We start from the raw sequence: 14,300 nt of genomic DNA, 5'->3' as shown, positions 1-14,300 counted from the left end.
TTTATAAATCCTTGTAATTTGTAGGATCTACTTCTCTCAACCGATCATTCACATATTTATATAAATCAATTTTTTGTCATGAAAAGGGGGTTTTACCACTACCTCTACGGTACCAGTATCTGCTTCAACTTAATAACATAGGTGCAACCATGTTTATTTTGAGTGCGGTACAAATTTATTTCTAATCTTTGTAGAATTATTAATGAAACTTTGTTGGATAATTCAAATGAAACATTTATAATTATTTATATAATCTCAAGATCATTCAAATTCTTATTAGCAGCCGTAAATAGACACTACCTCCGTGAACAAAGCCGTAGTGCATTCGTGTGACGTCAGCACAGGTAGGACTCCTAGACCAATAAAAACACTAGCTGATATAAATCAGCTGAAATCAATGAATTTATATTGGTGTAAAAGCCCTATCTGTGCTGATGTCACACGAATGCACTACGCCTTTGTTTACGGAGGTAGTGAAATAGATCGCTCTTGAAAAACGCTTCTAGTAAAGTTTAAATTTATGGTAATTTCCTTTCCATAATATCATTAATATGCGGTCCATGGAAAATGATTAATGACTAGGGTGAAGGACATAGCTATCATTATTGATTAAATTTTTCCCTGGCCAGCATATATAAATTGGAATTCTTTTAGGAACTTAGATATTATCTTAACCGATTCGTAATCAATCCCTGCTCTCTTATATTTACAAATAAGCTTGAAATTACATTCCGTCCTTGAACGCTCGCTTACTATTGCTTCATATTGTGTCTAAAGTTTTAGGCTTACCCTTACCCTTTTCCAATAATTAATACGATTTTTCCCCAATTCAATATATTTTTATATCATTTCAACTTAGCTTTCTCATCAAAGTACAGTAAAATATATAAATAAATTTACGCTTCTTTTGAATTTTAAATATTGAGTTCACATTAATTTTATTTAACTGCTTTAGGACTGAGACTCGCTAGGTGTAAGTGGTGGCCTACTGTAGGTACTAAAGCAGTTAAATTATAGCATACAGTTTTTCATTTTAGATAGCGTTTCTTTTGCTGTCCGTCCTAAATTTCATTGTGGCTAGTTTAAAACTTGAAAAATAAGTAACTAAACCATTTTAAATCTCATGAAATTATATCAACTGATAAAAATATTCAATCTTTATCGAGCAATATTTTCGATATTTCAAAAAACAAATTATACAATAAATTAAATAAAGAACCATTTTTATAGTGATTATTTAACATTCAAGAGTGATATCAATATTTTAAATTATTTCCTATTTTTTAATCATAAAATTTGACTAATTGCAGACAATGCATTATTGGAATTTAATGAGTGAATTGAATGTCTATTAATACTGTGTTATCTATAAGCAGCTATTGCTTTGATATTTTCTCTAATACGTCATTGTGCTTTAATAACTTCAATAATTAATATTTATGATACCTATTTGACTATTTTAAATAGAAAATTCCACTATAACTTAGGCTATGTACACATGGTAGCGTCGCACCGCGCGGTGCGACGCGCGTCCAAAATTCTGCAGTTGTACACATGCGAGCGTTTTATACGCGGCGTCCACCTCCAGTTCAGCAATGGAAGTTGAAGAGGTAACATGTATGTGGCTTGTGTATCGTAGATATAAAGCGAGAAAACGAAGGCAAAGAAACTTTTGCGTTCACCCTATTTTGACCAATAGATTAACGCATGGTGCTTTTGTGACTCTTTACCCTAACTTGAGGAAATACAAACCCAAATTTTTTAACTATTTGCGAATGTCGATTTCATCTTTTGACGAGTTGTTGGAGATCGTAAAGAACGACTTGGCATCAAGTTCTTGTTCTGTTCAGTTCTTGTAATCAGGACTCGCCATATCCCATATGTCACGTCGACTTTTTACTTCTTCTATGAACAATTCTGTGTCAAAATTGTTCATTTTCATGGCTGCACACTGAACAGAGTTGCTGTAAAATCACTACACAAAACAAGTGAACTAGATCAAAGCTCGCGTCCGACTGCTCTCATGTGTACAGTCCAACTGACTGTAGTGTACTGGGAACTGCGCTGTCGCCGCGCGGTTCAGGTTGAAAGTCTGGGCGGCGCAGTGCGCGGCGCGTCCAGATTTTAGTGAGTGGTGCATGTGGACGCTGCCATTAGCTCCATTGTATATCGCACCGCGCGGTCGGACGCGCGTCTCAAACCGCGCGGTGCGACGCTACCATGTGTACATAGCCTAAATCACCATTGAACAGTTTTTTAATCTGAAACAGATGAATTTTCTTTTATTGTTTCCTCAGTTTGTTGTAATCGTTATTAAGTCAATAAGCTGTTATTCTTTTTATTATTACAGAACTTTTCATTTTTTTCTAGTTAAAAACCACCTGTAATAATTATTCTCAGAACATTCTGTTCCTGGTTTGCCGGTTCATCATGAATTCTCTTCTTGAATGTATCATTATACATTACTATTTTTTTTTTCAAATAATATTCATATTTTCCATGATTCAACTTCATGTATTTGCATCTCTAGTGAGAGGTCCACGTTATAATGGCAGTGGAGAAAAATAGATGAACGTTGCCGATCCTCTGTCATGTCAATGCCTTCTATAGACGGTAGCTGATATAGCTTTATTAATGTAATATTAACTGTTCATTATAGTTTAAAATAATCGATTATATTTTATTAAGCAAGAAATTATATGTTTCAATAATTTCATAATGAATTTTCATAATATTAAGATGAAATATTTTAATTAATTATTATTTCTACATTGTTAAAAGACGATCTGGCAACAGAGCTAAGCGAGAAAGAGATAGCGCTATCCGCTTTGTTGGATGATAGACAAGAATACCATTGCTAATGAAACACTGCCATTAAAACTTGGACCTCACTATTTATAATTTTCATCTGAATAATCTAAACAGATTATTGCTAATATTTTTAGAACATAATACAATTCTTGGTAGATATTTTCTTTCATCCGAAATGACGTTCGAAAATTATTCAAACTTTAATATCGACTGTAATTATTAAACTTTTATACTCAGGTATAATTATTTATATTTCTCAGAGTTTATAAATCGATAAGAGCACATTTGAAGTTGTTCAGCTTCAAATTTATTCATTTTCTATTTTGAGTGAGCAATTAACTTTTTATGTACTGTGGATTTTCAAAATCAATCTAATAATTGTAATTCGATTACATCTTCTTGGAATTAATAGTTGTCACTACCATCAACCTGATTTAAATAGTTCTTCCTGGTTGAATCTACTGAAACCCCCAAAGGTTCAGTCAACCTTTTCAATTAAGATTTATGAAAGTTATTATGTGTGTAATATCATAATTGAATTGTCTTTTGTATGCATTCCAAATATTCAAGTGCTAAATGAATTCACTTCTCATCCATATTCACTGTCATTATTTGCTTTCTTTAATAATGTTGTGATTGAATTAAAACTTTATTTGCTAGTTAATAAATTATTATATAAAACTGTTTGAAGTCTCTTTTTTATTCATGCATATACACATATGCATTGGTTGAATATAGGTTTAAGAGTGTAGTTTTGTCAGGCAGTTGGGTTTACAAATTAGTAATTTACATAAAAATTGAAAGAATGTCTTAGTTTTGTTTCAATTCTAATAACTAGAACATGGTGTCCATTTTTTGCCCTGCGGACAACGAGAAATGTTTTTCTCTGCTTCCCAGGAGGGTGATTTCTTGTAGCCCTGACTTTCCAAATTTTTACTTGAAATTACATAAAACATTTTAAAATAGAAATATTTGGGACATCATTCATTTACGAGAAAATCAATGCCAAGGTTGCAGTTACCGTGATACCGGTTCGCTTGCAAGAACAAGTGGCGTTTTGTGATTGTCAGCGATCGATCAGCTTCAAGTCAAACTTGAAAAAATATTCTTCATAATATTTAAATAATGATGTTTGGATATTGGATTAATCCTTGAATTAAATACATTACTGTATTTGAAACTAGGAACATAATTTTATACCTTGCATAACTTCAATGTTGAACACTTAAAAACTGTAATTGCATGTAATAGTTCAGGAATAATGAAATGGGATAGTTCTTAAGAAGAAACATAAATTTATTCACATATTTTATTGAACCCTAAACTCCTACATTAATAAATACAACAGGCTTATCTAAGACATTTCGGATGATTGTATTGCATTAAGTACGCTCTTGAATCAATGTCAAAGCCACAAACAATATCAGTAATATTTATAGGACAAACAATTAACAATTTACAACACAAAAAAGGACGTTTTAACATATCATCGAGATGCTTATTAACAAGATGAGTCCACTCGAACTATGTGGAGGTGATGAACTATATGTTGAATCCCATTTTCTTCATACATTCTCGATGCGCTTCAATCAAGCTTTTGCAGTTCTCCTCTCCATTTTCGATGATGCTGAAATAAGAAAAAAAAAGAATTATTTTGAATATTAGATGTGCAATATCAAGAATTACATACGCTTTCTGACTTGTGTTCAAAGATTAATGCCATTAATTGCATTACATAATGCCAGCGATTGCCAGCTGAGATATTCTACAGGGCGTACACAGAGGGCACATGCTTCTCCTTCCAACATCACAAACAAAAAACCCAATGATAATTTTCCGAAAGAGTAAACCAGATTCCCCCTACTACTGGGGAGAATTCAGTATTTTATATACAAAACACCCCTCAGTGTGGAGATCGACCTTCAGCCATACTAGAAACCAAAAATAATTATTATATACAGGCTGTGGACTCAACTATACGAGCGTTACTCGTGGACTATTTATAGAAAACTACAATATACGAGCGTAATAGACGTGCCCCATATTAGTGGGGCATTCATGCATTCTGAAGACGCGTGGATTAAATTCTGCCCATCTATTACGCTCATTTAGGCTAGCTCGAGCCTATTACTGTGTTGGTAACATTATGATTTGTTCACACCTGAAAACTAGGCCAAACTCTTGCCGAGTCGCTTGCCGCAAGCATGCAATGGTTGAAAAATTGTGGATGGGATATATTTGTAGATGCTAGGCAAGCAAATCGCCTTTGCTCGTCTAGTCTCAACAAAAATAATTAAGAGCGCTGGCATATTAGTAGCTATACATACTATCGCGCTCGTCGTCATTTGTACGCACTCGGCAAGAGTGTGGCGCCGGCATGAGAGTACAGCTAAGAAAAAATAGCGTAGATTTATATCCCATTGTTTATATCATAAGCTAGCTTCACAAAAAAAAACTACGTGGATTATCGGCTTGAGTTAACAGTAAGATTTGGAACATGAATCATGGAATATCTTCTTGTGCTATCTTTTCTCTATGGTACGACTTTCAGCTTAGCTGACGGAGCAGATTTAATACCTACTTCTACGTATGAATGAAACCTAATACAACTTAATTAACTTACTTATAACTTAACTTAGCCTATGCCCCCTAATTTTCATTGTTGGAAATGATTTTCATTTTTTTTGTGATGCTGTAGGTTGTCTATAGCCTATAAAATACTCAGGTATAATACCGCTACATGGTAGATTTGACTCAAACAACTAAAAATAAGGTCATTTTTGCTGTGTGCCAAGAATAGCATTTTGCATTCAGTAGTTCTAACAGATTTAAGGATTGAAAATTTTGTAAATTAAAAAATTATTATTGCACCGAAAGTTGCAATAATATTCCGGATTCAATGACAAATGGACAGACAACTATAGATAGCCTAGTGAGCATTTAGCTGTTATTACTCACTGTACTGCTACTATTATAGAGAAAAATTATTTGATTTTATTCTGATATAGGTTTAGAAATATAGAAATAATAATAAACTCACCATGCATCCCTGACCCTCTTCGTTTCAGGACAAGCACAGCAAGGTTTCAGCTTTTTGGGTTCAGCGGCTTTCTCTGCTGGTGCAGGCTTGGAACTGGAGTCTATGGCCAGAGTCATATTATTATTCCCAATTTTGCTATTTATTTAAAGACAATTCAATGGATAATTTCCACTTACTCAAGGTTAAAACCTACGCGTGATTAGAATCAAATAATTTTTGTTGGTTATGAAAATTTGAAGGCTGATTATTGGCAAGTGCCAACTGGATCAGAACCACGATATTGTAAATGTCAATGCCATTTACATCAATGAGTATTCAAATTATTCAGAAACGGTCACATAAATACCTTATAGGGTTTTAAGATTCATCTTTGATAGGCTATTCTATTCTATTTTCTATACGATGATAGTTTGAGCTGTGAGATAGAGACCAGTTCTTAGTGTGCTATGTTTGAACTCAACAGAAATTTCAAAATGTCGATTGCTCGATGTGCAATTATACGATCTTCAGATGTTCGTGAAGAATACAATTTTTTTGTCAGTCATTCAATCTCATTTCCATGCATGAAATCAAGCCGGTGAACGGCTTTTTTGAAAACAAATAAACATATGATTCTTATTACAGCATACTCTACTGTAATGAAACATATATGTTTTCTTTACAGTCAAGTATCTTTCCTAGTTATGAAATAGAAACAGCAAAACTGCTACAAAAAATCACCTTCAGCACTCCAGGTGGAAGTTTTGTCAACTTCCACAAAATTCCTGATTCGGAATTTGTAAACTAAAGTGAGAGATAAATTACTTTTAACACGGCTCTTTCTCGAAGACGGAGAGGTCCGATGCTCTATTCTCCACTAATCACTCCCACTGCCTATATAGCAGCATTCTCCTTCTTTTGTGTCTGAGTGAGAGAGCTTTGTAACGCGCCGCGGCAACACTCCCCTCCATCTATTGCTGGCAATGTTTCAAGTAGTGTACTGGTCAGCAGGTATGTTGCTTTGTGTATGTTACAGAGATGTCTTCATCACAAGAACATGAAGCAAAATGACACGGCGCATCCAATTGTGCGCAGGATGTCCGTCTGTGTCTATGCTACAAACTGTGGAGGGAGAAATGGGTTTCTCCTCTTCATGTTAAAAGTAATTTATCTCACACTTTAGGTTATGTTTATAGAATGCATGTAGTAACTTCAGCACATGCAGGAAATGTTTTATATTTGTCAATTATTCTTCTTTAGATTATTATGACAAAAATAGTGTATGTTACTTGGACGCGAATGTCTTTTGCAGTGCTGGAATGAAATTCTAGTCTCTGCTAATGCCTTGACTAAAAACATCATTCTCGCCTGCAAAAGGCCCCTTCTCGTCCTTGTGACGTAAGATACTATTGTCAATTAAATTTCTTGAAATTGGCTGTAAAGCGGCTTGTAGACATGGTAAGTGGAAATTTCAAATTAATGATGACTAGTGCTTTCCAAAACCTGTGTCACTTTTCATTAATTCTTATTTATAAAGACCAATGTTTTGTAAAAAATGGAAATTGAGGAAAAGTTACATTATAGTTGTCATCATTCTATTTGAGTTATACAGAGTGATTCATAATTATGGTAAAATATTTTATTACGTGATAGTAGAGGTAAAAATAAGAAAAAAAGTTCATATAAACATATATCCATAAACGCTTCATTAGCGAGCTATACAGGGTGAAAGATTTCGCCCGGAATTCAGTTCCTCTGGTGAAATACACCGATGCGGAATTGTTTGGGGACTAGTTTTTTGAAAACTTATGCTGGATTCATATGGAAAAATATCTAAAAAATTGAATAAAACTAGTCTGGAAGCTGTAGTGTGAGTATTTTTTGAGAAAAGTTGAAATATGCAAAAAATCTGAGTAGAAAAACACAGACTTCTACGTTTGATGCCCAATAACTTTCTTTAATGACCAGTAAACAAATAATTTTTCGCAATAAAAATTGTAGAGAATTTAATTCTGAAAAGAATTATGTAAGCTGTGTAAACTAAATTCAAATAAAAGTTGAATAAAATGTATTCTTTTGTAGTACATTACACCACAAAAATTTGCTGTTTTATGAGGAGAGAACTAATAACTCATAAGTTGTACGGTAGCTGATTGCAAATAGAATATTCGGTTTTTTAAGGAAAGTTTTTCTTATATGAAAGTAGCATATCTAAATAACATTAAACTTATACCAAAAGACTAGTAGATTATGCTATTAAGCCTGGGAGGAAGCTCGAACAGAAGTAGATGATCTCCTATGATTCCTGCCCAAATGTTTACTGAAAACTGATGTTGTGGAAGATTAGGATTGATGGAATGAGGATTCTCAGCTGCCCAAATATGTTGGTTGTTGACGTTAACGATAGCTGTTCTTGGAGAGTGTGCCTCGTCGGTAAATGAAACGGTTTTTAAAAAGTTTGAGTAAACAAGTTTTACTAAAAACCATCGGCAAATACCAGCACAGGGAATACAGTCTCGTGGCAATAGAGTATGAACTTTCTGGAGGTGGTATGGATGTAATTGTTGCTATTTTAGTTTCCTCCAAATAATAGATTGATGGACATTAAACTGCACTGACAATTCTCTTGTGCTCTTCTCTGGAAGTTAATAAATTTCATTAAGAACTTGTTCTTCTAACTCAACAGTCTACAATATTAGATCGGGGTCTGCCTGCATAAATGTGCTCTTTGGATATCAAAGAATCTGTTTCAGACTGACGTTGATGAATAGTGGCAAAAAACCTTGAACTTGGACATACTCGGTTGGGAAAGTTCTCTTGATACAAACGTCTTGCTTCAGTACTATTACAGTAGTGTCCCATCCCATACATTAAATGCATGTCAGCTAATTCGGAGTATGAATAATGTCTAAGATTACCTGCCATTTTTTAAAAGTTAGCACTTAACACAAAAGCAGAGTGGAATGGTTACAAATAACTGGTTAATAGATTGAACAAAAAAAAACAGCATGGTTACAGTAGGCCTAACTTACAGTTTGTTTTTTTTTTTTGTTCAACAGTGAACTAAAATATTTCTGAAAATAATTTTCAGCTGATAATTTCTTTCAAATATTTTCTTATTTAGAACATAATAAATCAGCTGTTTTGGAACAGCTATTATTGAAATCCATGTTTTATTTGCAATCAGCTACAACCTATGAGTTATTAATTCTCTCCTCATAAAACAGCAAATTTTTGTCGTGTAATGTACTACATAAGAATACATTTTATTCAAATTTTATTTAAATTTAGTTTACACGGCTTACATAATTCTTTTCAGAATTAAATTCTCTACAATTTTTATTGCGAAAAATAAAAGTTATTAAAGAAAGTTATTGGGCATCAAACGTAGAAGTCTGTGTTTTTCTACTTGGATTTTTTGCATATTTCAACTTTTTTCTCAAAAACTACTCACACTACAGCTTCCAGACTAGTTTTATCCAATTTTTCAGATATTTTTCCATATGAATCCAGAATAAGTTTTTAAAAAACTAGTCCCCAAACAATTCAGCATCGGTGTATTTCACCAGAGGAGCTGAATTCCGGGCGAAATCTTTCACTCTGTATAACTCGCTAATGAAGCGTTTATGGATATATGTTTATATGAACTTTTTTTCTCATTTTTACCTCTACTATCACGTATTAAATTATTTTACCATAATTATGAATCACCCTGTATATCATACAGTATTATATTAATTATGGAATGAGGCAAATTAAAAATCGGTGGCCACCAGCCACTTCTTTTAATCCCTTCTCTACCTGCCTCAATGTTTCATGTAGGTTTTCATGTAGGCTACTCCATACCTAACAAAGTACAATTATTTTACTTTGATAGCTTCATCAAGGACTGTGTGTAGCAATGTCTTTGCTACTAACTGACCTAGTTGAATAAAGAATCTGGATTAAATTACTGAAGACTCTTATCAATGCTATAATTTCAATTACAAAAACTAGACCTACGGATATTTATCAAATATCTATATATTCAATAAACAAAAACATAGGGGTAAATGTGTAATAACAAATCATGTTTCAAATATTATTCTAATTTCAACTTGGATGGAATCACTCTAGTACATAAATATTGATTCAATAAATATGTAAGTTTCACTTTTATGCCATCTGTTTCAACAAATATGTCGTTTTGTATCCACACCAGTGCCAAATTGTTTGTAGACTATGTAGAAACATGACAACTCACCAAAATATTTCATCTCAATTATGAAAATTTATCATATTACATCATGGCTTCTTGACGAATAAAATATATTTAACATAGAATTGATTATTATCAACAAGAATTAATACCAGATCAGCTTCTCCGAGATAACTTGGATTACATCCATCTACTGTAGAAGGTGGTGGATGAAAAAATCTGGCAACAGTGCCTCCCTATCATCTCCACTTTATAACTGAATCTCACTGTAGCACGTTTCTCTTGGAATGTGAAATGTAGCTGGTCAGGTCTACATAAAGTGGCTAAGTACCAGGATCTCCTTTCAGGCAACTTTATATCATCTCTAAAACTAGTTCGCACTAGAACCCTAGTAGTTCTACCTTCTAAGTGAATTGCAAATTACTTTAATAGTGGAAAAAGGTGTTGAACTGAGGTGCACTGGGTCTTTACCCAAAAAATGTTCAAGTGATAAAACAAAAATATATAATCAGATCACATTAAGATCAGAATAATCACATCAATGAAAATAAGATTACATTATTTATTTGTCAGCTTTTCAGCATTATGGAATGTGATATTCGTAATGTCGGTGGCTCTAACACAAGCAACTGGAATCTGATAAACTGGGGTTTCAAGATCCTTGATCAAAAAATTGATCACGTCTTTGTCACATCCATGGAATTCGCCACTCACAATTGTGTTCTCTGCGGTATACAATTGGCATGGCTTTCCTGAAAATAGTAAAAATAATTTTTGACATTTGATAATTTCTGAATAGACATTGTATAAATAAAATTATTTGAATACATCAGACAGAATGATTGTAGCTATCAGTCGAAAATTGTCAGAAGAAAATTGTTGAATGCATCAGAACTTGTAAAATCAAGCTGTCTTGATGGATCTTCTATTACTATAGGTTCTCGGCAAGCTCAAGCTCTATGGGTCTTCTCGGCAAGGACCAATGTGAGTTAACTGACTCCATCAAATCACATGCCGCCTTACAGCAATTTGGTGTATTCTCAATCTTTGCAGTATAATAGTTGCCAGCTTCTAGCCTGTTCAATGTCCTGTTCATTAATGGATTTGGCACGACAGTATATCTCTCCCTGTCGCCATAAATTATCATGCTCATACCTGTCCTTTGGAGCAAGTATGTATAAGTCCCTTCAACCTGACAAGATCATCAGTGTATCACTCTTGATTAATTCTCATAGGGCTCTGTCTCTGCTGTGATTGCTGAAAGCAATATGCGGTTTGGGTTTTTCAGGAAAGAAGAAGTTGAATCTTTCTTGGAAATAGTTGAAAAAAGTTCTAAATAAACCAGAGTTTTGGAGCACTACATGCAAGGGGGTGCTGGCCATATTATTATTTGAAAGGATCAATGTACAGGTCTTGATTTGAAAATATAGTTTACATTCAAAGTACGGTAGGTGTTTCATCACTCGCCATGGACGAGCCACACAATGAAAGATTTCACACCAGTGCAGAGTGGTGATCACCATGGAGTTCAATGACCTTGGTGTTGTAAACATCAGTTGAAAGCTCACAGTAACATTGTCCAGGCTCTGGTGGGCTCGGTGCAAGTGATGTACAGACCAAAACATTTCAGAAGCTGGATAATATTTGAGTCATCACCAATAAAATTAATATTAAAATAACCAGTTACCACATTTCTACATGTGGAGTGATGTCGATTTATGAAAGGCAACATAAATGTAGCCTACAAATAGGTCACAAAAACTACAAATATAGTTTTGTTCCAATATTTAACATGAGAATCAAAGTCTATTAATTTCGGGAAAGAAGTCAAAAGGACTTGACCTCCTCCGAGAAATTGATTTGCAATAGGTCTAGTATTATCACAGAATAAGTACAGAATGGAAACTTGTAATAAATCGCCTATCTAACCAATGCTTTTTACATGACGCCAATACTAAACACGTCACGTGACCTTGGGAAGTTCCAATCCTGGTCCTCTGATTGGCTCGTAGCAGTGAACGAGATCAATTGATCCGGATCATTGAAGTGATCCGAACCTACCATCAATACTATTACAATGCGGCTCTTCCTAACAAGATGGCGGATTTTAGCGTCAGGGTACTATCCAAGTTTCCGTACTGTATGTATACTGTGGTATTATTATTTGAAGTAATTGAATATGCTACGGTACCTATAACTGAAGACACCACTCGAAGAAATCTTTCACGAAGGAAAGCTCTTGCTTCCTGATTTTCTTTCGATGAAAAATCATTGTTCGATGAGTCTTCAACCTCTGTTGATTGCTCCATGCTATTTATAACACGAATTATATTCTAAAAATGAGAAAATGTAGAAAAACACACTTTTGTTTAGTAAAAAGCATCAATACCGAACCTAACAAGTAGCCTACAACAAAAACCAAGCAAGTACTGTAGCAAAGTAAGTTAGCAAGCACGATGAGCGGGAGAGTAGAGTAACGAATAAGAGAGTAAACAAAAGTTGGTAACACTGCATAGTTTTGTAGCCTTTGAGTTTCCTCTTCACAGAGATTGAATGTTTTCGAGTCAGCTGTCAGAATGTTACAGACAGGAATGTTCCAGCATCACACATCACAGTGGTTGAGAGATGCAAGTTCCAGCGTGTCAGCGAGTACAAAAAAGTTTTCAGTTCAGTTTCAGTTGGTCTGTTGGTTCGTTATCATGTTTTGATGTGATTGCTCTGTCAATCCGGTGTGGAGTGTTGTGAATTTTATTATTTTTCTCTAGAGCTGTATAATTTTATCCAAATAGTTCAGTGAAACTTATTGAGTGATTATAGCTCCTTGTCAGTCTTCGTCAGTCATTCTTCGACTTTAAAGTAAGTTGGTTCTTATTCTAGTTAAAGAAATATTTTTGATTGACATGTGAATTCAAATTTTTATGATTGACTTCTAAATTAAAAATAATTTTATTATTGAAATATTTAATACTCATGAATTGAATCCGTATCTAAATGTTCTCATTCATACGTGATAAGAGTATTTTATTAAATCAGATATGCTGATATTCTTGCCGGTACCGGTACACGAACCCACAATCAATTTTATTACCGGTATCATCTTACATAAAATATAGGTAGCATAAGAAGATATACCATGATATAGTATGATAAACTGTTAACTCAAGCCGATAGTCCTAGTAGTTTTTTTTCAAGTTATGTGACTCTTTAGTCTCTCATACTGTGCCGTTCTTACGTTCTTATATATCCACTCTTCTCTGACCCAGCCAAAAGAGTATGGTAATAATAATAATTTCTCTGATTGCCAATGAATTGCAACCAGAGGAGCTTATTGACAAAACATATTATACATAATTATTATATTATACATACCGTACAAAAGTTGCTAATACTAAACTTAGGCCTAATTATGATACCCCACTATTATAATATGTGTCGGGGTGGTCATAATTTATTCTTAATAGATAGTTAGTAGACAGTAATCAACTTTAGTGAACAAAAAATCACCTTGAGATTGGGAACATAAACTACCTAAGTATACCATGGGACATCTTAAGCTATACTGTATTTTCTTTATGGTATGACGTACCTATTCTAGGAGGGGTTTAATGACGCGCCACTATCAAAATTCAGCACCACCCAGCCCCGCAACTAATAATATCGAGTGACCTGGCTGGCTCAGGTCTGGTGTCAGAGTTTTCAGGTCGCAACTGGTCAATTTTAGGGCCTCTGACATGACCTAACTATTCCTTTTTAGGCAAGCGGGACCGACGGCTTAACGTGTCCATCTGAAACACGGGAATGGCCGAGATAAATATCTTGCAACTCAACACTTCTGAGCATTTACAAGTAACCCCCGCCAAACCCCCCCCCCACCCATTTGTCTTGTCCTACCAAGGGTTGGGGGTCTAAATTTGCGAACAGAACAAGTGAGTCGCGGTATGCTATAGATTTCGATTTCACTAAACAGCTGGCAATGATAAAAACATATTTTAAGTTTCTCTATAGCAAAAAATTGTCTTGAAATTTAGATCAAATAATATTAGGTTGATCGCGAGCACGACCTACAGTGAAAGCTAAATATCGACCTGACCGTTCTGCTTACTGTACACTATAAGAATTTAAATGATTGAACAAATTCGACTCAAAAGTAGTCTGTAGATATATTTGAATTTGACGATATATCCTTTTCCAGCTCCGCAAGGTTGCCAGATTATTTTTTAACCGTGTTGAAATATAATTGATTAGGTGCCGAAATTATGAGAATTTATAGTA

The 14,300-nt window shown here is 34.2% G+C and overlaps 3 protein-coding genes across 4 annotated transcripts in view; 1 reads left to right on the top strand and 2 right to left on the bottom strand.

Moving 5' to 3' along the window:
• Positions 1 to 4,086: 4,086 nt before the first annotated feature.
• LOC111056714 (cytochrome c oxidase copper chaperone) lies at positions 4,087 to 6,313 on the bottom strand. Its single transcript, XM_022344104.2, has 2 exons — positions 5,852 to 6,313; positions 4,087 to 4,438 (listed from the first exon to the last, which is right to left on the bottom strand). Exons 1-2 carry the CDS (start codon positions 5,965 to 5,967, stop codon positions 4,354 to 4,356), a joined length of 201 nt encoding a protein of 66 aa, XP_022199796.1. The 5' UTR covers positions 5,968 to 6,313; the 3' UTR covers positions 4,087 to 4,353.
• A 4,196-nt stretch (positions 6,314 to 10,509) lies between these two features.
• On the bottom strand, positions 10,510 to 12,542 carry LOC111056712 (gem-associated protein 7). The gene is made up of 2 exons (XM_022344103.2): positions 12,220 to 12,542; positions 10,510 to 10,780 (listed from the first exon to the last, which is right to left on the bottom strand). The coding sequence occupies exons 1-2, from the start codon at positions 12,335 to 12,337 to the stop codon at positions 10,587 to 10,589; spliced, it is 312 nt and encodes a 103-aa protein (XP_022199795.1). The 5' UTR covers positions 12,338 to 12,542; the 3' UTR covers positions 10,510 to 10,586.
• Positions 12,543 to 12,584: 42 nt separating this feature from the next.
• Positions 12,585 to 14,300, top strand: part of LOC111056709 (SH2 domain-containing protein 4A) — a 53,969-nt gene continuing 52,253 nt past the window's right edge. The window contains exon 1 of one of the 2 annotated variants that reach the window (XM_022344099.2): positions 12,585 to 12,884. The gene's annotated coding sequence lies outside the window, so the exon portion shown is untranslated. The remainder of the gene's footprint in view (positions 12,885 to 14,300) is intronic. The other variant, XM_039431988.1, reaches the window with a different exon arrangement.

The sequence above is a fragment of the Nilaparvata lugens genome, chromosome 1, assembly GCF_014356525.2.
Source record: "Nilaparvata lugens isolate BPH chromosome 1, ASM1435652v1, whole genome shotgun sequence".
Lineage (NCBI taxonomy): Eukaryota > Metazoa > Arthropoda > Insecta > Hemiptera > Delphacidae > Nilaparvata > Nilaparvata lugens.
This window is presented reverse-complemented; position numbering and strand designations above follow the sequence as displayed.